At 39.7% G+C, this 24656-nt stretch overlaps 1 protein-coding gene across 1 annotated transcript in view; it reads left to right on the top strand.

The window, feature by feature from the left end:
* Nucleotides 1-23664, top strand: part of angpt1 (angiopoietin 1) — a 56946-nt gene extending 33282 nt beyond the window's left edge. The window contains exons 7-9 of the mRNA XM_082521710.1: nucleotides 3922-4088; nucleotides 17425-17555; nucleotides 21742-23664. Coding sequence (XP_082377836.1) covers nucleotides 3922-4088; nucleotides 17425-17555; nucleotides 21742-21905 — 462 coding nt within the window. The 3' untranslated portion in view covers nucleotides 21906-23664. The remainder of the gene's footprint in view (nucleotides 1-3921; nucleotides 4089-17424; nucleotides 17556-21741) is intronic.
* The last annotated feature ends 992 nt before the right edge of the window (nucleotides 23665-24656 follow it).

Here is a 24656-nt window from a genome sequence, read left to right as displayed (position 1 = left end):
AAATTGTCTAGGGTGTCTGAGACTTGCACTGCTCCTTAGCCGAGGCTTCACTGCTGTTATTCTTCCTCTTCTCCAACAGGAAATTACTACCTAAATCTGAAAACAAAGCATTTGTTTAGTCTCAGTCGAGCTGGGCCAGGTGTTTGTCATCAAGGATAAAGCTGTGCATATTTGCATTGAGGGTGTTAACATTTCCTACCTAGGCTGTGTTTAGATGGTAACTTGGATTTATTTTTTCTGCCTGTTGAATTGCTAGTGTTTGCTATAGTAGCTGCCTGTGTATACCTTGCACTTGCTTTCAGTTAATGTTTCCTCTTTCCCCGTATAATCTGTTTCTACTTGAGTTTTTACCTCATCTCTCAGCTGCTCTTGTTGTACAATTTATCAGTAAGTGGGAAAAGATAAAGCCATTTGGGGAATTACAAAGCAGAGAATTTGCACACTGGACCAGATATAAACCCACAGCAGTTTTTCAATGAGAAATCTTCATGTTGGCGTTTTTATTGAAAGAGCCTGAACAAAAATCAACAAAAGCAATATTGGAATAAGGCAGAAATCTCTCATTCAAAGCGACCTCAATCTCACTCTTTTGAGGTAAAATAAAAAGGTGAAAGGTCAGCAGCGTAAACGGTAACAGAAAGATATAAAATGATAAAAAAGAAAAGAAAAAAAACCCCAGTGGAAACCTTCCTGCCTTGAACAGGTGCACAGAGGGAGTGCACGGAGTGCATTCGCAGGACTTGGCTGACATTTACGCGGCTAATTAACAGCTTAGAGTCTCCTTGAAAAGTTTACAAGTCATCAACAAGTGTTTTATTGTGTTATCAATTTTCACATTCTTGGTCTCCCAAGTCTTGTACTTACACATTTATTGTATTTAGAAGATCTGTTAATATTTCAGCAAAACCTCAGACTCAGTTTCTTTGTGAGACCACAGAGGAATGTGGCGTGTGCATTAAAATATGATCTGAAGATCATGCATGTAAGTGCATTATCAGGTAACACCTTTATTTACAGTAACTGCTCAGCTGCCCATCAGTCTGAGTCACTTCTAATGTATTAATATCATGCCATGTGTTTAAGGGGGATCAATGTCAGCAAGAAAGCAAGCATTTAAAATGTGTTTGTTGTAGTACTAGATAGTACTTGAAAACTGGCTCCTTGGACCTTCAGCTAATGCAAAAACAGTTGAATTATTGAGCTTAAGTAGTTTAAAAAATATATATATATATATATAGCTAAAAGCTGTAGATAAACATTTGAAACAAAAAAAACCTTTAAAAATACCCATCAATGTGCATACACTACATGACTTTAAAAAACCCTGGATTTAACTAAGCAAATAGTTAAGAGCCTTCCTATTGCACAATAACTTCAGATATTAATTGTTTTGGCTGGCAACAGATTATTTAATCCTAACTGATGCGAAAGGCCATTTCAGAAGGATCAAGTTATTGGCCTGCTTCAATCAACGAAAACAACTGAGGAGATTATTGAAGCGAATCGGGTTTGGAACTGCCCAACATGTTATTCAAATCTGGAATGAGAAAGAAATGTAGTTGGAAAAAAAGTCTTGTATGATTGGAGTGGTGAAATCAAATAGTAAAATAATCAACAGTATGTTTAGCAGTGAAACTGGGAGCATTTCCACACAGACGATGTGAAGAGAAGTCAAGGAATTGGAACAAAAAAACTATGTAACCTTAGGAATATCACTTATCTGTGAGGCTAATAAAAAAAGGCTTTAAGTTGCTACAAGGCATAAAGATTTGACTCTGGAGCAATGGAAAAAGATCATATGGTCTGAGTCTAGATTTACATCTTGATGCATGCTCAATCATCCAGGTAAGTTCTTCAGTCTTAGATGACTGCAGGTTTCCCCAAAGTTATAATCTTATAATCTTATACAAATGTACGGTTTATAAGATTAGGGAAACCTGCAGTCAGCTGAGACTGAAGAAGTCACTTGGAGGAGTGATGAAACGTGTCTTCCACAGAAAACTCTGAGTCCAGATGAATAGAATCAACTTTCGGAGAGTCTAGATTTACTCATTCCAAAGTGATGGCTGGAACATGTTAAGAAGAGCAGCAGATAAATGTTGGTGCCTACAAACGAGCCTGCAGAGGCAGTGTTGTGATCTGCGGTTTCTTTATTTGGCCGGGTCTAGGTTCATCAATGTTATGTTCCCAGATAATACAGTCAGCTGTCTACTTGAATATATTGAATGACCAGGTTTTCCCATCAGCTGATTTTTTTTTCTTTCGTTGATGGCACCGGCTTATTCCGACATGACAACGCCACGCTTCATCAGGATCAAACGGTGAAAGTATGGCTCAAGGAGCATGAGACATCATTTTCACACATGGATTGGCCTCCACAGTCCAGATTTTAACCCCACTGAGAAGCTTTGGGATGTGCTGGAGAAGACTTCATTTGGATGTTCAACCCTCCCATCATCGGGACAAGATCTGGGCAAAAAAAATAATTTGTATAAGTTTATTGAAGGATCGCCATGGTGCCGTCATCAAAGCTAAAGGCGGTCCAATAAAATATTAGTGTGTGATTTTTTTTTTTTTTTTTTTTTGGCTGTGTGGTGTATAAGTGATAGGATGGGTGGTGCTAATAAATGACTAAAGCTCCCCTGACAACCAAAAAAAAAAACAAAGGTTGGGAACAAGTAAGTCAGTAAGAGATATGAGATCTACATATGAGATATGAGTGCTCAACATACACATTTCCTTTTTATCAGGACATTTTGAAAGTGTAACTGACATGCAAACCGAGCGCTCAGTCCAACAATATGACTAACCATCTCCTCATCTTTTTGTGGGCTGAGTGATGTAGATCAGGTTTGCGTGTGAAGAATCACAGAGCTTCAGAATTATATGAGGGAAAACTGTCAAAAGATCCCCACATGCAGCCTCTTCCAAGCAAGAATTTTTGAGATAAACTGTGGTCACAGTAGGAGGCATTGGATCAAACTTAAAGCCTTTTAGATGGGAACATCTCATCAGGAGCAAGATCAATTGTAGCGACAGAGAGAAAAAGAGAGAAAGTGGTAATGGGCCCCAGCCTTTTTCTCTTCCACCCACTCAGCAGGACATGGCTAAGGCCATAGGAATGCCCCGTATTTGTGTTCCCTCGTTGCTATTCTTTGTCACTACACACTCAGAGCACAAACACAACTTCTTTCTGACTTTACCGCTTTGACAATTTCAGCCCCTCTGTTTTACAATCTTTAACGGAGCAGCCTTGACTGTCCTGTCAGACCTGTAATGTCATCTTGCTTAGTGATATTCCCCCCTCTGTAATCCACTGCTCTCGCTGCTGTCAGAAGCACTTTGCCTGTGACCGGGAGCCACTGTGATCAAATACAAACTTTGGAGTTTGTTTGAAGGAGTGTCCATGCATGCGGTGTATGTTTTGGGAACGAATTCTTTAAGTAATAATGACTTAAACATGTGTGACTTTAGTGGAAGACAGAAATGGAAAAAAGGTGTGCTTCTAATTCAGCTGGTATCGATTTTTGTAATTTTATAGATAGGTAAGTCCATCCAAGTTAAAGACTGGGCCAAAAGCATGCTCAAGAAACATGTAAATATGTCTAATATGTAATGGAAGTCTTATCTATTTGGGGTAGGACGCTACAGCAGTACAAGAACATTTCTGCTGGTGGATAAACAACCACAGCATTTATTATCAGAGACGGTTTGTTCTGATCTAATTGCTGATTGATAAAAAGGAAAAAGTAAATTAGAAAATTCCTTCCCATTCATGCCATAATCCTCTAGTGTGAAGATGTTATCATCCAAGGGAAAAGTGATGAGATGAGCAATGAATAATCTCAAGTTTATGCTTTACAAAAAGTATTGTCAGTGGTATTTACATGCTGATTATTGAATTTTTCTTTTCCATTGCAGGGTTTTGGGACCCTGTCTGCAGAGCATTGGTTGGGAAATGAGTACGTTTACCAGCTGACAAACCAGAGGCAGTATGCCCTCCGTGTAGAGCTGACCGACTGGGACGGGCTCCAAGCCTTTTCACTGTACGATCGCTTCCAAATAGGCAGTGAGAAGCAAAACTACAGGTAATAGCAGACAAAGTGGGGGATTGTTGTGTTTTCAGGCCAGTATTTGCTTATTATTGCCATGTTACCAGTGTTGGATGTAGCCAGCTACAAAGTAACACATTATTGTAGTCATATTTTATTGCACAAAAGGACATAGCATGATGGTAAAGTGCAAATTGCATCCAAAACAGAAACAACTGTATTATACTGCAACACAACACTCAGTCTGTGCTAACATCTGCACCATAAGCTCTTTAAAAGATGGTCGAAGCTTCTGTGAGGTTACCTACTGGTTTCTGAAGTCCCATATTGAAGACTCAAGTGGAAAGTTTCTGCAATTGCCATCTTGGTTGCAAACAAACGCATGAGACAAGGAGGGTTGTTTGACTTTGAATCGCATGGTATGACTACAATTTGCAAAATAGACTTCATGTTTTACTGAATATGACACAAAACGAGTGATCGAAGGCATAAACTGATCACTAAAGTGTTTATAGACATCAAGACAAAAAGAAACATCTTGTCTTGATGTCTTGTTGCCTTGACATCAAATGTAGCTTATTTAAAGGGAGAATGCTAACACAAAGCTAATGAATGAAGCCCGAGTGATGTTAGAACTGCGCATGATTAGCGGCCCGGCCTTATTAGCATGACTGTCAGCTAAAAGGCAGTTTAACATTAAAATCTCTCTTCACACACACTTCACCTTCAGTGTGGCAACACTTTCAGGCCAACTCTTTAGCTTAGAACAAATACCACCAGAACCAATGCTATTCCAAACACTCGTACTTCGTGTTTAGTAGCAATTAGCAAATATTAGTATGCCAGCATGGTGAAGATTAGCCTGTTAGCTTTGTCACTGTTCACGTGTTAGCATGATGCCACTAGCGCTTTGCCCAATGCACTGCTGTGTCTCATTACAGCTTCAAAGCCTGCCATAGTTCTAGGCTTTTGCACAATGTTGACACAGTTCAGTCCAAACACAGCAGAGTGTCAGTCAAGTTTTGGCAGTGTTCAAAGCCCAACAAACAATCAAAATTATTCACGTAATATGGAAGCAAACAGTCTTAAAGCATAAAAATATGTTTTGAGTCACGGTTACATACACAGAGTGAGTCAAATGAAAGCTATTACACAGCCTGTGTGGACAGAATTGATTAAGAGCGAAGTATATTTGTTCCATCAGACAGCCGTGAAATGAATGATTGAAACGGCTGTTGTGTAAACAGTAAAGTGCTTTCAGAACTCAACTATCACACAACACAATGGGGTGTTTAATGTGCGTTCGGGATTTTGCCCAAGGGTACTTAGACTTGCAGGCTGAAGAAGTCTGGGATCAACCTGCCTCCTGAGCCACGGACTTCTCAGGGTGTGGACAAAGATTTGGTGTTCTCTTCACCTTTTCGTGCCTACATCATTGCACGTCTGGACATTCTAAGACTGTATCTATAGAATAATTCTGAAACGAAGCAAGGAAAAAAAAAGTAGACCGGAAAATAATACTTTAGCGGTAAGAAAAAATGTTCAAAAGTGTTAAGATTATAACCATGAATTGTAACCGAGCTTTCCAGACACCTCAATCATGTCTTTCCTGTTATATAAGTCTGTGGTCAGGTTTGTCTCTTAGCAAATTCCTTCCAGCCCAAATGTATTGCTTGTCATCGTCTCTTCATTGCAAACTGTACTTTGATTTGATGGATGCTTTGTCCTTGCGTGTTGCAGGGCAAAGGTTTCTGTTTTCTTTTGAGGGGGTTAATGATAACAGGCTTCAAACTATGGCAGATGCTTGGCCCACTTAGATGTGGAAAACTGATGCAAATTCCAGAGCTCCAAGCAATTGCTGGCTTCATAGGCGAAGGTCTGACATCTCCAATTCACTGGATGGCTGGTTCTCTGTGATAAGAAGTCCTTTTAGTTTCAAAGTGACTTTTGTTCATCTTTGAATGATGAACTAAGGAACAAGATTCTGTGGTTGAAAGCCTTTACCACAATCGGTCCAGAGCTCCATCAAAGAATACAAGCTTCAAGCGTTTCCCTGCAGCAGCAAGGCCGGTAGGCCTTTTGCCATATCTAATTTTCAGAATAGTCCTGCGACGACAGGGGTTTCACTTTACAAATTTTCTGTGTTGAGAAGCTTGTACCTGGAGTGGGCTGTGTGTTTTCTCTAAGGGTCTGGAGAATGGATTTCATTTAGGCGGAAGAGATCAAGTTGTCTTTTTTTTGTTATGAGTTGAAGTTTTGAGCACTCAAAATGTGAGGGCCGAATGAAACTCCATCCCTTGTTGCTTTCGGTCTTTATTTCTTGGCTGTGGTTCACAGATATGTGAAGTGCAGGCCAAACGTATTGATCAATATGTACTTTATTGTAAAAGTAAGAACTTTATGAAAGTGTTCAAAAGCTAAACACCATCCTACACATTTACATGCATTTCATTCACACTCATTTTTACAGAAACAAATGCATTTATTTTTTAACACCCTAATTCCGTTTGCTTTTTTTCACACATGATTTAACAGTGATTTCTTACATTTTTATGTAAAAACTGTTGTTTTTGTCACACAGCAGCAGGCAAAGGGCATCCCCAGCCAATCCAGGCTGTTTTCAACTCAGTTTCATACTGCTAAGGAGACATGCAGATCTCTATAAATAGATATGTTCTCGAAAAATAGTTGTGGTATGATAATCACTCATTGCTGCTCTGAAACATGGGCCAAAACAAACCAGATGGCCAGTCCCAAACAAACCGGTATTGCCACATTCTGTTTTGGGCTTTTTTTCTTCTGCTTTGGCACCTACTTCCTCTTAAATGTAAAAGAATCTGCAAGTTTGCCAGAAAGTTCGCCAGACTGCATTTATGTTGCTTTAAAACTTTAAAAGCGATAGCAAGTGATAGGGCCTGTGTTCTAGCTGGTTTTAAAATATTTTCTTTCATCTGAGGCAATTTACTGGAATACTGACTGCGCCAGCACTAGTCAGACAAACATTTATAAAGACCTTATACTGTACAGTCAGTCAGCGTGTTTCTTGCTTTCTTTCTTTCACGAGCATGCACTCTCTAAGCACTAAAGAAAGCAAGGCTGTGAACACAAGCACCACTTGGAAAGAAGGCAGAATTATAATCTAGGTCCACCATTGCGCACGACTCACCATTTATCATAAACAATACTGAGAATTGCTCGCCAGGAAATGCTTGTCCTGCTGCCAGCGTCTTGTTTCATCTACGTATACTGTGAAGCACAAACCACTCAACTTGTTGAGAGGGAGGGAGGTGTGCAATTATTTCTTTGTGAAATATTGGGTCCTAATCCTTTGCAGATGAAATCATGTACACAGCATAAATGTCACATTTATTACAAGTGCTGTAAAAATTTGGACCTGCTATTTATCTTTCCTCGGTCATCGGATTCTTGTGGGGTTTGCCCACTACAATAAAACTGTTAAAACAGCGCATTAGTAATAGTCAGATGATTCAGATAATTTGGGTAATTGATTTGTCAAATGTCAAATGCTGGTACTGGACGTTAAAACACAGACTCAAAGTATTTACCTTTAAACTGACCTGATTTGTTTGGGGGTTTTTTTTTTCAAATCAGCCAATCACATGACAGCTGCTCAAAATATTTATGCATGCGGGCATAGTCAAGACAACCTACTGAAGTTCAAACCGAGTATCACAACAGAGAAGAAAGGTGATTAAAATGACTTTGAACGTGGTATGGTTATTGGTGCCAGACAGGCTGGTTTATTCACTCATCCTTACTCATCTACTGGAATTTTCCCACACAACCATCTCTAGGGTTTACAGAGAATGGTTTGAAAATGACAAAATATTCCATGTTGATGTCAGAGGTCAGAGGAGAATGGCCAGACTGCATCAAGCTGGTAGGAAGGCAGCAGAAACTCAACAAGCCATTTGTTACAGCCAAAGTATGCAAAAAGACATCCCTGGAACCACAACACATTGAGCCTTAAAGCAGATGGGCTACAGCAGCAGAACATCACACCGGATGCCAATTCTGTCTGCTAAGAACAGTAAACTGAGGCTACAGTTCACCTTAGACCAAAATTGGTCTAAGGTTTCAGATGTTCAGATTGACTGGTTAAACAACCTGAAAGCATCGATCCACTCTGCCTTGTACCAGCGGTTCAGGCTGATGGTGTACATTGTTTAAACACCATAGCCTATCTAAGTCTTGTTGCTGACCATGTTCATCCTTTTATGGCTACAGTGTACTGCTTCCAGAAGAATATCATCCCATGTCACAAAGTTGATTATCTCAAACTGGTTTCTTGAACTTGACAATAAATGTACTTAGTTCATTAGGTTTCAGTCCAGTAGTGCAAACTGGAATGTGTTGGAACAGACGATTCATATTATAGATGCTTAGCTGAGAAATCTGCAGCAACTGTGTGATGCTATCATGTGGAAATCACTGAGTGTTCCCAGCACCTTGTTGAAGCTACGCAATGAAGAATTGAAGCACTTCTGAGGAAGAAAGGAGGTCCAATCCAGTACTAGCAAGGTGTACCTAATAAGATTGTAGATGAGTGCACTGTTTGCATGTATTCTTGAGTGCACTGAAGGCCATATTAAGCAGTCATGCCCTCAAAACGTTGTTTCTCCCATAAATCACAAGCGATAATATGGCGAGAGCAGGAGAACTGCATCAATGCAGAAACAGCTCATGAAAAAAGACAGAAATCTACACAGTATCTGCAGGGAGAACGCCGACATCAGCAAGGTTGTCTTAATCATGAATGTGCACATCTTAACACTTTGACAGGTATTTCATTTCACTGGACCTATGGAGTTTGCTTCTGAACCACAAAGTTACATGATTGTAAAGTGAGCTCATTTCACAATCGTATAAGCTTGAATTGTGGTTCAGTGGAAAACTCTATAGGTCTATTTTGGTTTTTTGCTTCATTGTGACTCAAGCCACCATAATTGCAGAGGTTACTTTCTTTATAAACAGCTGAAAAAAGTTCCCTATCATCATATCTAATCTGCTTGGTGTGCCACAGCATGGGTTGCAGAAAAGAAAATGGTCAAATCATTTCATGACCTCCAAATATTGTTCTAACTATAGCCGTCAGATGAACACAATCAGTTAATTACTGTCATTTGTCAAAGTTTTGTTGTTTCATTGAATGGCTCTGCATTGTCAATATTAATAGAAGAGACCAGAAAACATGGTTGTTCAGTATGAAAATGAAAGTTAAATAGCAAAGTAATGCAAAAAAGAATTAAAAATGACTAACTGTGAAACGTAAATGGAATAAACAAAAACAACAAAGATTTAAAGGGGGAGGGGGGATCTACAGAATGACATTTGCTGTTGTTTTATGATGCTTTTATAAAAGGTTTTCTTTGTAAATTAATAAATCACCATTATTATCATGAATCCTAGCCAGCAAAAGAATAAATAAGAAGGTAGAAAAAGTTGCAGGAGAGCTGTGAACACAATTAGCAGGAACAAAGGAATAACACAGAAAACTGACAAATACAGGATATACACAGAAAGTAAACTGCACTGGACACTCACAAGAATAGCCCACAATCATATTTTCACAATGGGTATAAGTATATGGTTTTTTTTGTCAGTCTGATTCTTGGAGGGTTATAGTTTCACTGAACTAAATAAAGATCATAGTTGTCCCAGGAGATTTCCTTAAATGAGAGCTTTTAAACAGCCATTCTTAAGGCAAGAGGAAATAAAGAGAAAAGCCTGATGTATGCCAAATAAAATAAAAAAAACTACACTGAAAATCAGTGGCAACATTTCTTATGGAGTGATGATATTTTGAAACCTTTGGCTCAAATCATTGTCAGTAAGTACAGAGGAAGTCAGGAGAATACACCAGTGAGGTCTTCTGTAAAACATGGTGGCAGCTCTGTCATGGTTTGGGGTTGCATTTGCATCTGTGCTGTTGGGAATCTTGCCAAAACTGATGGAATTATGAATGCAAAGAAGTACCATCAGATTTTGATCCAGAATTCAATAATATCTGGGAAGCGTCTGATTGGCAACAGCTTTATTTTTACCCTGGTCCCAAAAACACTGCCAGTATAAAAGCATACCTTGATAGAAAAACATATGAAGGAACGCCATCATTCCTGCACTGGCCTCCCCAAAGCCTGGGCCTAACATTAATGTAGCAGTGTGGGATGTTGAAAGAGTGAAGGCAGCCAACATCCAAAAAAGAGCTTTGAATGTCCTTCAAGAAACCTGGAGAGCTATTCCCGAAGACTACTTGAAGAAATTTTAATAAAGCTTACATAAGAGAGTTCAGGCTGTGTAAGACATTAACTGACTTTCAACCTTTTTGAGAATTATACAAACTTTGATTCTTTCTTCTACTTAGATTATATTTATATTGAGGTTTGGATATGTTTCAGTAACGACACCAATTTCCCATTTTGCTAGAAGATAAAAAGCAATGAGACGTGGTTCAAAATGTTTGTGCAGTACTTTAGTACTTTTTTCATAGCCTGAGTGAGCCTCTGTAATCTTTAGTTTCATGTAATTATTTCATTAAGCACAGGGAAAGCAATGTGGGTCACTGAATTTAATGCATCCTAAAATAATAATGCACATCTGAAGATCCAGATATGTAAAGCAATCGTTTCCAAAATTGTCTGAGATAGAAAGATTTACATCAGTTCAGTATATGCACATACAGAAATTAAAGTTTACATGAAAAAATCTTTAGTATGCGTGTTCAAAATCTCCCAGCTAGAAGACTTATGCAGTATGTTTATTTTTTAACGAGCCATTACATCTTTATTCAGATTCCCCATTGAGAAAGCCAAGTTCCTAAAATTCAGTGATTTCTCCATATGGTAATGACTAAGGTCCCTGTAGAATCAGATCTCGTTTAGATGTTTTTCCTTTGGAGATTTACAAAAGAAATTGGCAGAGATTTGAGTTGCAAAATATGATTACCTTCTTCTTTATCCAAGACTCACTCTGAGATTATCAGGGATACCTTAAATTGGAGCTAATTGAATCCCGTCCCTGCAAATTTCAAGTTAGATAGATTCTGATTCTCGAGGGTTCACAGCTTTCAGATATGCAACATAAAACTGATTGTACTTTCGTCCATCAATGCTAAGAATTTTCTGGGTCAGATGGAGAAAATCCAGGGTCAGTATGTGTGACAGTAAGCATAATAGGTCTGCATATTTTAACAGGCATGAATAAGATGGATATGGCAGTGGTCTTACTCAATGCAACAATGTAAATTATAAAGTGTATTGCCAGATTATAAGCACTATGACAAATGCCTGCCTGAATGATTTTCTCAGTGGAGCTATATGACACCCATTGGCAAGAGAGTAGCCAGCCAGATACCTCTGTGGCTCTGTGGTAGGAAGCTAGCCCTCAGTCAGAGTGATTAACCTTTGCAGTGGCTTAAGGCGCAGAGGATAATGCAGGACTTTCAGCTGACAGGGTAGTCGCCTATAAGTAGATGGGAAAAAAACAAGCATGCTTAGCCACCATCCGTACTTTATCTCTGGCATTTTCTTCAAAGAGCACCCTGAACTTTAGTGTGCCATACATTCCATTAGAAGTATTGCTTCAGGACTTGACCCAAACCTTCCCAGAATAATTCTTCTATGAAGTTACAATATGACAGAAATGTTCTCCCAGTTCAGAGTAACACAGAGTGTTGAGAAATAGAACATGTCAGCTAAAAAAAAAAGAGTTCAAAGAGGCAACGTGTTCGCAGATCTAGGACCCCACATGAATCCCACGTACTCAGCTGTAATCCGCTAAGTCTGGGAAAAAACAGCTTTAAGGGGTCATTCATGAACACTTTACTACTTTAAATGAAACAGATTTCTACACATATAAAGTTGAGTTTGTGTTAATTAATGCAGCCTTTGTGCTAAATTTTAGCCTAAACTTGAAAAAAAAAACTAAAACGTGCACGGCCTTAATTGTTCTTCTTAATAATGTTAATGACTGTGTTTTAGGTTACAGTCTGATAAAATGTCAATCACTGTAACCTAGTTTCACTTGGAAGTAGTCTCAGATAAACATATTAGTGTCATCGGATAGCTCACCTTACAGCGCTACAAATGATTTCCCACGTACACAGTTTGCAGCTGTAATACTCTAGAGCGTCGACTCATTATGACTGAAACCGAATCTGTATCTAAGGGTTTAAGGGTTCAGCTCAGCCAAATAACACTTATAAAAACTCAGTTTACTTAAGTTGTGTTTCCATATTCAGGTTTATTTGCTCCTTGATGTGTCTTTCCTAATATAATACGACTTTCTTGTGACACCGAACTTGGATATTTCTGTCTTTTTCAGAAACTCTTATTACAGTTTCTGTTTTCACATCTCTTTCAGTTTTTCTTTGTTCTTTTTTAAGATTAAAAAAGTCGATTTGACCTGGAGTAATCACATTACGAGCATATTTATAGTAGGCCTAGCTTTTCCTCATTTTACAGCATCTCAAACTAAGCTTAGGCCTTAGCTTGGTTAATGTTATCGATGAGCAGTTATTTAGCAGAACTTCATGTTGGCACCTTCAGACTCAAGATATGAAAGTTCATTTATGATCTGAGAAGGGGTCTCCTTCACCAAAGGAGTGAGAGCACATAGGAAACATGACCAGTATTTGGAAAAAAATGTCATCCTCTTCCACTCTTTCAACTTCAGCCTCTTCTTCTAAAGTCAGGGCTCTAAAACATGAAAATATGCACAAAACATGTTTACTTATTCCTGATATTGTCAGGATGTTGAATTACTTATTGTCAGCAGATAACACAGGATTTTGTGTGCGACCCTCCCGTCTCCAACAACAGTTGGTTAAAAGCAAACATTATGCCAGCTAATATTACGCTTAAGTGTCCTAAAAGTCACATTTCCTCCCAGATAAACAGTTTGATTACATTCTCACATTATGTAAGGCTTTATTTGCTAAGTTACCAAGTCGAACTATGTTTGATACACTTCAAAGAAAGTTTTATTACGCTGGCTAACAGAGGCTAACAGAGGCTAACAGCAGCGCTTACTGACAGGATTCCTCAACAGCTCAGTATTCACCTCAGTGTTGCTGTCATTGGTTACAAGTGAGAAGATTTTACAGCCACACGCTGTAGAGTAAATAGACAGGACACACAACACATTGCTGAGGTAAGTAGTGAACTAACAGCCTACACTCACTACAGATGAATGGCAGCCAAAGTTGTTACCATAGCTACGATTATGCACTTCAATTAGGAGGAGTAATAAAGCAAAACTCAGTTGACTGCAATCTGCAATCTATTGACATCTAGCAGCATTTTACACACTGTAACTTTAGAGCATCAGAAGCACCCAGCATTTCCAGTGGATGTTAGAGACCTGAGATGACACGTAACTCCTTTCCTGTCACTAAGACAACCAAATAATTCCAAAATTATTTTTTCACTAATGTACCTTGACGAATTGCATTACTAAGTTTCTTTAACGCCAGATCAGATTAGCGTCTATTGCCTTTTTAGTTTCCAGTCTGACTGAGCAGATGTCTGTCCTTTGATACATTTCATTAACAGGAAGATGCCATATCTGCCAAGGTCTTTTTCTTTGTCTAATTCTAAACAGGCTTCGGGAAAGGCATCTGTTCCTCTTGTATTCATAACTTGGCCCCTCTTTGGATTATCCCACTTACCATTTACGTGCTTAATGGAATCTGACAGGAAAAACTGCAGATGTCAGTCTTATTAGGGGATTTTGGTCTTTTAAATGTGCAGCATAGCTGGTAAGCACAGCCACAGAATACTCCGAGCAGTTTGTCAAAGCATCATTTCGAAAAGACTTCTTGAAGATCTGCTTTGGCGATTCATCAGGCAAACGCAGATCGTAAAGAGCTAAAGAAAACAGAGAGAGTAAATGTGAAGCACAGTCTGTTCTTTATCAGAGCGTTAGCAGACCACATCCTCGACATTGAATGCTGTATTTGTCGGGATCAGGAATTAGCTGATGGAAGTCATTCTACATGTAAGTGAGGCAGCACTTTGGGATGAGTTTACTTTGACCTGGAAAATATCTCCAAAAACATCTGTTGCCTTTTAGACACCAGATAATACTCCAATGTGTCACTGATTAAGTTTTGGACACCCATACAGGAACTTGCACATTTAGACACTTTACCGCTTGCATAATTGTAACTGGTCCTTATTAAAACTTGCCATGTCCAGCGGTCATTGCTGCCACTGATTAGAAACATGACTCACCCTTATGTCGTAGGATTGTGCCTTCTGGTTTAGTGGCTTAGCGAATTCCCCTCTGTGACTAGCAGACATACTTTTTACCCTGGTGCACAAATCGGCCGTTTACACAGCTGTCCAAATACAGGAGTCTTTCACGTTGAGTGATTTTCTTTCCTGGGAAGCCTATCAGTCTGGTTCTTTGAGATGCACAACCTGATGCCTCAGAGCTACAAGCCTCAAAAAGGTTTTGGGTGAGTTTACTTAAAACATAAATTACCGCATTTTGCATTTATTACTTTCTCATCAGAAAACTCAAAGTGTGAACTCAAAGTTCACAACATGCCCAAGCTCCCCTGTTGTCGATAAAATAATCTCAAGCAATTACTTTGTTTGGGAGTGAACCGTACTTAATAACAACAATAATAATAATGGAGACCTCACTGGCTTGGTGATGCAATCCTGATCTTTGGATGTGCAATTCCTTCTGCTGGGAGAAAGTGAAACTGAGAGCGTGAGAAAAACAAAGGTATCCATGGAGAAAAAAGTAAATCTGCGATATGGCAGGATAAGAGAAGGCGTGTTCTGTCCAATGGGTGCAGGAATTGTCATATCCCCATGCAGCACATATCACTCACACCAGGATTGAATTCACAGTGGGCCACACCCAGGAGAAATCTGCTTCCAACCTTCATATTAGTTTTCAGCTTGTGCTCTGTGCATTGAGTGTGTGAAGGAATTCATCTTAGTGATGGCTCATCAGTCCCCTAAACATGCTGGATCCAACATGCTATTTCAATAGCATCTCTTAAATTAAAAGGATATTTACCAAGCTCTGCTCTAGAGGCCTCAAGAAAGTATCCCTAAAATACACTTAGATAAGTATAAATCAGAATCAGAATACTTTATTGATCCCTGGGAGAAATTATTTTTGTTACAGTGCTCCATTATAAACCAACATAAACCAAGACAGACAATACGCTAACTAAGAATAGTACAATATATACATATATATACATACATAAGTCACTCATAAATAAATAGCTGGAAAAGAAACATGTGTAGTTGTAGCAGTAACCAGTGTGTTAAGTGGATGCGTTGTACAGGGAGATGGCCACAGGCAGGAAAGATTTCCTGTGTCGTGCTCCTGTGACTGACCAGCATGTCATGGAGTGGGTGGGAGGTGTTATCCAACATTGTCTTTATCTTGGACAGCATCCGCCTCTCCGACACCACCTTGAGGGAGTCCAGCTCCATCCCACATTACTGGCCTTACGGATTCGTTTATTAAGTCTGTTGGCATCTGCGACCCTCAGCCTGCTCCCCCAGCATGCAACAGCATAGAGGATCGCACTGGCCACAACAGACTCATAGAAAATCCTGAGCATTTTCTGGCAGATGTTGAAGGACCTCAGTCGCCTCAAAAAATAGAGACGACTCTGGCCCTTCCTGTAAAGTGCTGTGGTGTTTTTAGCCCAGTCCAGTTTATTGTCAATGTGTACTCCAAGGTATTTATAGTCCTCCACAATGTCAACACTGACCCCCTGGATTGAAACAGGGGTCAAATGTTTCCTGGTCTTCCTGAAGTCCACGATCAGTTCCTTGGTCTTTGCCACGTTGAGCTGCAGAAGCTTTTAAGGTTAAGTAAGCTTATGATTGCAGACGCTTTAAACGCCAGTGAAAATAATGCACTTTGGATTTAATGCACTGCAAGGGAAGATGAAAGTTAGTGAAAAAGTAAATAGATGCACCTAAATGAACTCATGCTGTTTTGAAAAAGCTCTGTTGATTTTTTTTCTCTTAACTAGAAGTTTAGTAAACTTGCACATCTATTACTTTGCTAAAATTAGACTTAATTAGGTAATTAAGAGAGAAAAAAGCTAATTAAGAAACATTTATGGCTGTGTTTACAGGGATAAAGCAAGAAAGGTAGAATCATACCTTCTTTATGTGCCATTTGCAGTTAATTCAGAATAAACTAGAAAAAGTAGTCATCATATGAGTAGATGGATGTTTACGAATCGTACTACTGAAAGTAAATCACTAAATTGGTTCAGAAGCACACTGATAATTATCAGTTACTAGTTTTATGTAGCTATTGTTAAAAATTCTGTGCAAGAATTCCACAACTAAAATGTTGTTTTCAGGTAAGTGTTATCTGCACATCCATTTATTTCTACTTATCCAAATCAGGATCATGTAGGGGTGCTACATGATCGCCATTCGATGTAACCCCATGCATATCTTTGGATTGTGGGAAGAAGCCAGAGTACTCAGATAGAACCCACACAGGCACAGAGAGAACATGCAAACTGCACACAGAAAGGCCTTATTGCTGTGGCAAAGAGGTGCTAACCACCACTCCACAATGCCACCCAATCTAGTGTACTTATAGGCGAAATACTTCGTTCTTATTTCATTCTGGTAGTACTGAACCATCTTCTCATTTTCAGTCTTGAAAAAATAAACTTTACCTGCAGAAAGAATATTACTAATAGTAGCATGTGCACAGTATCCAAACAATCCAAGAGAACTTACACGATAAATCACAGATAACATGAGAAAACTGCACTCCTGCTGCAAAATCTTCCTGGACTTGGTAGGAAAATTGACAGGCATGTTTGGTTTCATGACAAAAAAGTATCGTCCTACATCGTGAACAGAAGAAGTCCAAGGACTATGTACCTGACACAAGAAGCCAGGGAAGAAATATTGTATTGAGATTGTTCCCTGTGTGTCCAGCTATGGATAAATGATTTGTTAAGCAGGTTATTTATTCCTCTTTTACTGCAGGTAGCTGTTACAGGTCTGCATTTAATGATTTAGCCTGTTGTTGCGGTGTAAATCAGCGTTCACTGGCTCTGCAGGCTGACATGCGATTCCCAGACATTCTGTCTCACTCACACTTTCGTCTGTAATTCTTTCATACACTCCGTCTTTCATTCTTTATTTTAGATTCTCTCTACCCTGTTCTTAATGTTGTTCCAGGTGTTCCACATGTACTCTCTCACAACTGAAAAATAAATATCTCTCAGGAGATGTTTCCTGCACCACGTTATGTCTTCTCTGTGCTTCTCTCCCCCACTTCCTCCCACATACATGTTTTCGAGTCCTGACTCACTCCTTTTCCTCCTGATGTCTTTCAGGCTGTTCCTGAAAAGCCACAGTGGGACTGCAGGCAGACAGAGCAGTCTAGTAATCCACGGAGCAGACTTCAGTACCAAGGACATGGACAATGACAACTGCATGTGCAAATGCGCCCTCATGCTAACTGGTGGTAAGTGCATTCACGCAGTGGTTGTAACATTGTAGTTACACATGTAGTCAAGCGCAGGAAGAAGAGCGATCAGATAATCAAATCGCTAATGTCTCAAAAATGCTGCTAGTTTAAACATATTCATTTGAAGTCACCTGGAAAATATGAGTCCGGTCTTTGCTCCGCGTGTGTCTCGGCTCATTTTTGGGCCCTCCTGGGAGAAATGACTGACTCTTTAATTGCTGAATGGGTCTGCGATGTTTGTGTACAGCTCGGTCCTGGTCAGTTTGGGCACACACTATCAAAGCTGTTTGTTTTTTCATAACCAAAATTGTTTGGCTTCCCTAAGGGTTTGTTTAAAACTCTTGTGTTATCATTTTGGGTTTCTTGCTCCGTCGGACTTTGTTCTTCGTAATGTTGTCACATTCCCCATCTCACCAGATTGCTTTGTAAATGTCAACGTTACCACGACCGCAATTTCAACAATTACAAAAAGACCCCAAAGGATAACGTAGAAGAGGTAGAAGTATCGCTTTTCTTACGCAGTGCTCAGGACACAATGCACTTTTACGAGGGCGTGATGCAGAACTATAACTATTCCATAACCACAACCTTCACTGCACAGTCATAAGCTCGGGTCACTGTGATCACAAACCTCCTCGTTCTGCAAATGTGGCCAATTAAAGATCTATCTGTACCTATTAGTCTATATTCTGCATCCACTCCCACATGTGTAACACTGAGGTTGGAAACAAGCACAATATAAAAATCCCTGGGCGCGGCACCAAGTGTCAGAGAGATTTAAAACGTCTCTGCTTCTCATGCTGTGTAAGTGGAGCCCGCTGACCCTTGATGTCACCTCGTAGAAGCTCTGTTGCTGTGGATTCCTGACCTGGTACCAATCAAGGATTTTCTAAATGCAAATTTAAGATCAGAATTACCTCTTAGGTCATTCTAAATGCAGTGGATTACAGGGAACTTGGAATTGATCAATGATCAACACCCTACTCTGCTTGATTCATGGCCCGCCTGTGGCCAGCCGCAAATGAGAAGCATGACAACATGTAGCCTGATTCGAGGCTGAGCTGAACCCAGCGCTGAGTTAGTGGTACTGTATGCGGTATATCATTTGATTTACTCCCTGCATTTATAAGAACAAGTCTGACATTAAATGACGTCAGTACCTTGAATATACAAGGGGAAAATATGTCTCTGTTACCTTTATGAGGACAACCACAGCGTGCCGTGCTAAGAATACAGAGGAGGATACAGTACGGACACACATAATATATATATTTACCCAGCTCCAGAGCGTACAGTAGGGATGACGCTCAGACATCGGGAGTAAGGAGGACATCTTTCATCATGAGAACAAACTGCAGTGCTTGAGAGTTTTTCAAAGGAAAACATCCTCAAATATTTTACAAGTTCGTAAAAAGCTGTGGGCTGGAAACCGGGAGGCCACTAATCATTAATCCCAAAGGATCGAGATGTGCACACTAAATGTTTATGTGTATGGCAGCGGTTGTGTGGTCTGCAGTATATCAGCAAGTACTGTAAAAGATGGCAAGTGGTCCACATTTGCTTTATGGGAGGAAAGAATGCAATTTCAATAAAATAAAGCAGACTCAATAGAACGCGTTGCAAAAAAACAGGTTTTTCAGTTTAAAGACTAATTTTGTCTCAGTTGTTATTTTTATAGTACGTTTAGTCCTCATATATTAGGTGTAAAAAAATTAAAAACACTGGCTTTTTCATTTCGATGTGTGTGTGTGTGTGTGTGTGTGTGTGTGTGTGTGTGTGGGAGGGGGTATGTTTAAGTCTTTCTTGGTCTTCACAGCTCTGTTTTGTTCTCCACCAAGTGCTGGGTTGAAAATATCTCTCTCCTACTTGCTAAATGCTCACATTCATTGCTGAAGGACAAGCTGTTTTCTAGCTCTTGTTTGGTGCAGTGCAGGTTCTCTACATGGGGATTTTGGACATGCATTGTTAGAATTACTGAGATGCTTGATGAGTTTCCTGCCACTTTAAGCAACCCCCTTCCTTAATTATACTTTTTATTCTCAAGCTCAGAAAATAGCCGGCTTTAACCTTCTCTTCACTGAATTTCTTGTGGGAAGTGAAATTGCACTTGTGGTGGTGCAATTTCACTTCCCCACTGGCACTTGCACCTGAAATGATACGCAGCAGTGGAAATATAAAGAGGCGTGCACTGGTTTCCATGCCAGGTTAGCCATTTGTCCTAGGATGAAGCAGCAATCAATGTGAAACTTATATCTGTGTGATGTGTGCCAGCAACAAGGGCAAAACTCTGCTCCTGATTACTGACAGGTCTCAGTGAAATGTCATGCTGTTGTGCGCTGTGGTATTCAGGACCGCCAGAAGGGAGAAGTGCCATTTGTCACCATGTGACTGACACATTCCGTTCCTCCATCTATATCTGACTGTGTTCCCGTGTGTGTTCAGTGATTCAGATATAAGAACTGATCAGTGGCAGATAGGATGACATAAACCAGAAATTCATGAATTCCTGTTTTTCAAAATCGCAAAATTAAATAGATGTGAAACACACAGAAACAAGCAAGAAGTGAATTATTAAGAGCGCAGACTCTGTGGATGAAAGTATAACATAAACAGCATTTTATATCATCATCAAATAAGATAGAAAGGTACAGCTTTTCCCTTAATTCACAAAGGATCACAGGGGCAGGTAGCTCCTGTAGCATGTTTGATTTGTGCCCTTCGTGACATAAGCCCGAAGGAATTTGTGTCTTCTCCCAGGATCAAACCAGGAGATATTATACTTGTGAAACAAATGTCTAAAAGTAAGAGCAGAAACTGTCTGAATAACAATATTGCAAGCTTCACTGATAGGCTTTAAATAAATAAAAAAGACCTCTTACCCAGATTTGTTTTAAAGATAAAGTTTTTAAGATGCTTTTAATGTTATTTCCAATTTGTTTTTGAAAAAGTAGAAGGAGTTTAAAGATGTGCTTGTAGTAACTCTCCGCCCACTGCACAGGTGACACGGAGAATTAATAATCAATTAATATTGAGTTCTGTATTCACTCCTTGGTGAAGAGAGGCCAGGGCTATAAGGGTCTAACTGTGTTATTCCTGCATAGAAAATAAGTTAGAGCCGTGGAAGTGAGAGGAAAGTAAAGCATGATTTGCAGTTTCCAAATCTTTAACAGGCAAAATTTGATTTTCATTTCCCACCAGCAGGATGCTCGTGCTAGTGCATTTTCACAAAACAGCTCACGTTCTGGCAGATTTGAGAACGTTACATATCATTAGTTTTGAAAGTGATTCCATTGTCATTTTTATTGGCAGAAAATCACGGGATTCAAAATCCGTGGGCTGTGTCAACAAATCATTGTTTTGTTTTTTATTTCTTTGTGTTTTTGCTGTAGCTGTCCCAGCAACCACTGACACCGGCTGTTCCAACATTAGGCACATCCATTTTGCAGTGTTCTGCTGGTACTAACTTCTTGGCACAGACACCAGTCTCTTTCGGGTGGAAATCACCAGCGCTGTCACAGTGGAAAATATCACGTATCATTCAAATAAATGAGTTAAAAGGTGGACATTAAATATATGATTAAAGATTAAAAGTACTTCTGAAAGATTACTAATAGGATTCAGGCTACCAAAGATGTAGAAGTTCCTCGGCAGACATTTGCCAGTTGGTCCACAGTTTTAGCCTTTAAGAAGAAATGGAAAGCTATTCCCATGTACTTGAGAAACTGGATAAAACTATAAAAGAGGCCCTCTTAAAAACTCAACATGCCTGAGTTTGGTGCCTGAGTTTTGGCCCCTTCTTCATCTAACCGATATAGTTCAGAGAAATTATAAAATGTGTCACCTTGTGGGTGGAATAAAAGTTTCCCATGCCTCTCACTGCTCTGATGTCCCACTGAAGCACATACATGCACTGCTTTAAATAGAAGAAGGTCCCAAAAGTGTTCAGCAACAGGTACTGGCATGCTGATGAACCCACTGACAGCAACACATTCAGCAGATAGCAGGAAACGGTGTCTGAACTTATGCCAAGCCTTTGCGGGTGAGGCCATGGGAACCTTTCAACCTTCACAAAGCACAAAGCCTGCGGTTGAAGTAACTTTATAACTACAGCAACAATACAGGAATAATTCTCTGGTCTGTATTATATGTTAATAATACGTATATGTTTTTGTCTTTTTCCCAGGTTGGTGGTTTGATGCCTGTGGCCCTTCAAACCTTAATGGTATGTACTTTAACCAAGGACAACACATAGGGAAGCTGAACGGTATCAAGTGGCACTACTTTAAGGGCCCCAGTTACTCACTTCGAGCAACAACCATGATGATCCGCCCACTGGACTTCTCCTAGTCTTTTGAACTTGTGAACTCAACTTCCACACATTAGAGGGACATTTCCTATTTCCTACTCTCGTCTCACCTCATTTTCGCTGGACAGGGGAGTCACCCAGTGAATCTTTTCTTCAGCCTGCGCCGCTGTTGCTTCGTAACCTTTCCCGACACTGAGCTGAAAAAGCCGGCGCGAGGAGGAGGAGGAGCGCAGATCAAGGCGCGACGCACCAGAACTGATTTTCTGTTCCCAAGCGATTTCACAAGTTTGATGTTACAAATGAGGAAGACGTTGTAAATGTGTGAGCTTGTAGGGAATATTCACACAAAATGTCGCACTTCAATTTATTTTCCTGGACCTGTGTTGCAATAATGTCAAGGACTTGAACGTTTTTTGTTTGTTTGAATAGAAAGCAGCTACCACAGAGCTGCACAGACTCTAAAACTGCAGGACAGCATTGTGACTTTTTTTGTAACTTGTAATTAAAATGTTGCTAACAGAACACAGGCCATCAGTATCACGGTTGTGTTACATATTGTGTTTTTAGTATTATTTTTTGTTATCCTAACTGTACTCATGAAACTATCTTTCGTACAGTGTATACTGAATTCCTGTCTGCATTATGGATACTGTAAGAACTTTTAAGATGACCTTGAAATTCCAGTGGTGATATACAGTTGGTAAGAATTAGGAAGGTCGCTTGCAGTTATTCGCTGGCAATTATGCACTTGTTTTTGACAGAGTGTGATTATTTTTAGAGTTCACCGTGTGAGGTTATTATTGGATTAGATTCTGGACTGAGATGTATTTGCCTTGTGTTTTTGGCCGAGAAGCAACTAACACATGCCAAAGTTCACGATATGAGTGATCACCTTACCTTTGCTGACTGTAAAAAAACAAGACAAATATCATTCAAGGACATTAATCCCAATGCATATGCGACTCTGAGGGAAAAACATTCACATTTGCACACTTGCTACAAGTTATTCTTACAGATTTACACTATATATACTGTACATAGCATTCAGTATATAATACCACAAAGCAATTCGTTCATATTCACAAAGGTGTAAATGCTTATATTAAGCTAGCGTCTCGAGCGAGTTGAGGTGAAAGGGGTTGTTTTTTTTTGTCCAATAGCTTTCATCGAATTCCGACCTCTAAACTTTCGACAAAGAGCAGATCATTAGGGCGAGTTACATCCAAAATATTTTCCACAGACATCAACATGACACAGCCACAGAATCCAGCCAGTTTCTGTTTCTCATCAATTCGGCTTAAGAGAAAAAGAAGGAGTCTGGGTTGGATATGAAGCATGAAATTAATGATTCCACCAACTGATCCGTGTGAACATGTATTTCATAACTTCCAACTTATAAAAACAGAATCTACTGTGGTGTATTTACTAAAGGTACACACGGCGAGAAGATGAAGTGTATCTGGAACTTGTAAAATGACAATTGACATGTTTATTAGCATACTAAAATTGTAGAATTTAATGGGTGTGCATATAAAGCAGCATTCCTGCTTTTTTCTTTTCTTTCTTTTTTTTTGCAGTTTTCACTCTGCCAGAGGTACAGTGGTGTTTTTTTTTTTGAAGCTGAGCATAAAACATAGAAGTTAAAATAATAACCCTGGAAAAAATGTGCCTTTGATAACTTTGCTTTTACCTCGTTAACTTCTAGATTTGCTGATTTATTTAAACATCTTTTGTAACATGTGGTCAGTGTTGTGTTGCTAAGATTAAATAAAAGCGCATGTGATGCACTAATGTTTTCAATGTGCGTTTAGGCTGGACTTTGTCATCCAAAAATGATGTGATGATAGACAAAGGTTTAAACAAGGGGCTTCAGAATTTAGCCCTCATTACATCTCCCTTTTATTTCTCCTTTGCTTCAACAAGCCTCCTTTTACGATAAGATCTTTTACAGGAGTGTAAATCTTCATATACAAATGCTGTACTGTAAGCCGGGCAAAGTGAATGTGTTGGTGCAGAAAGACACGAGATAAATCACGTAGATAAACAGACGTGCTTTCATCTTCCTTTTTTTTTTGAAGAACCCAACCAGATGCTGCAGAGATTAAAACTCTCTCCCTGTCCACACAGTGGAGTGGCATTGTGCTGAGTGGTGGCTCACTTTGCTTGCTCACTAGTATTAATGACAGATTGCCAAAAGTGTCAAACGAAGCTGTCATGACTTGTAGTGTCTCTTCATAGTTGACATTCCTGGGCCTACTCAGAATAAACAAATTACTGCAGCCTGTGGACCACAGACTGTCCTTCAGCGCCTTCGCTGACCCAACACCCTCACTGGAATGTGTTCTTTAGAGGCAGTGGAGTGTGAAGAGGGTCCACAAAAACCTGGCAAACACCTTTGTGGTCCTAAGCGTTGTCCTTTGTTGGTGTGAAGACAGGAGGTACTAAAGACTGGGAAGTTTTGTCTCCAGTGATGGCTTAGGGATGTTGAGCAAAGTGGTGTTCCTCTTGTAATCTCCATATACGCACGTACACACACGCCACCAGCTTCTTACACTGACAGACAGATTACCGCGCTGAAAATGGATCCTTTCCTGTTAAGTCAGAAAAAGCTAAGGGTCAACGAGGACTCCCAGAAGGAGGTGAGGACAGACGGCACTGGAGCACAACCAAATCAGATATAACACAATACAGTGCCTGCAGTATGAACAGTCATACCGCAGGCCTTTGAAACCCCCTGAAGAGACCACCTGCTCAACTAAAACAAATACAAGTAATGAGGATTCAGAGAGAAG

Source organism: Aulonocara stuartgranti (genome assembly GCF_965226115.1).
Source record: "Aulonocara stuartgranti genome assembly, chromosome: 22".
NCBI classification, from domain to species: domain Eukaryota; kingdom Metazoa; phylum Chordata; class Actinopteri; order Cichliformes; family Cichlidae; genus Aulonocara; species Aulonocara stuartgranti.
Note: the sequence above shows the minus strand (reverse complement) of the source record. Positions and strands in the feature narration are given on the sequence as shown.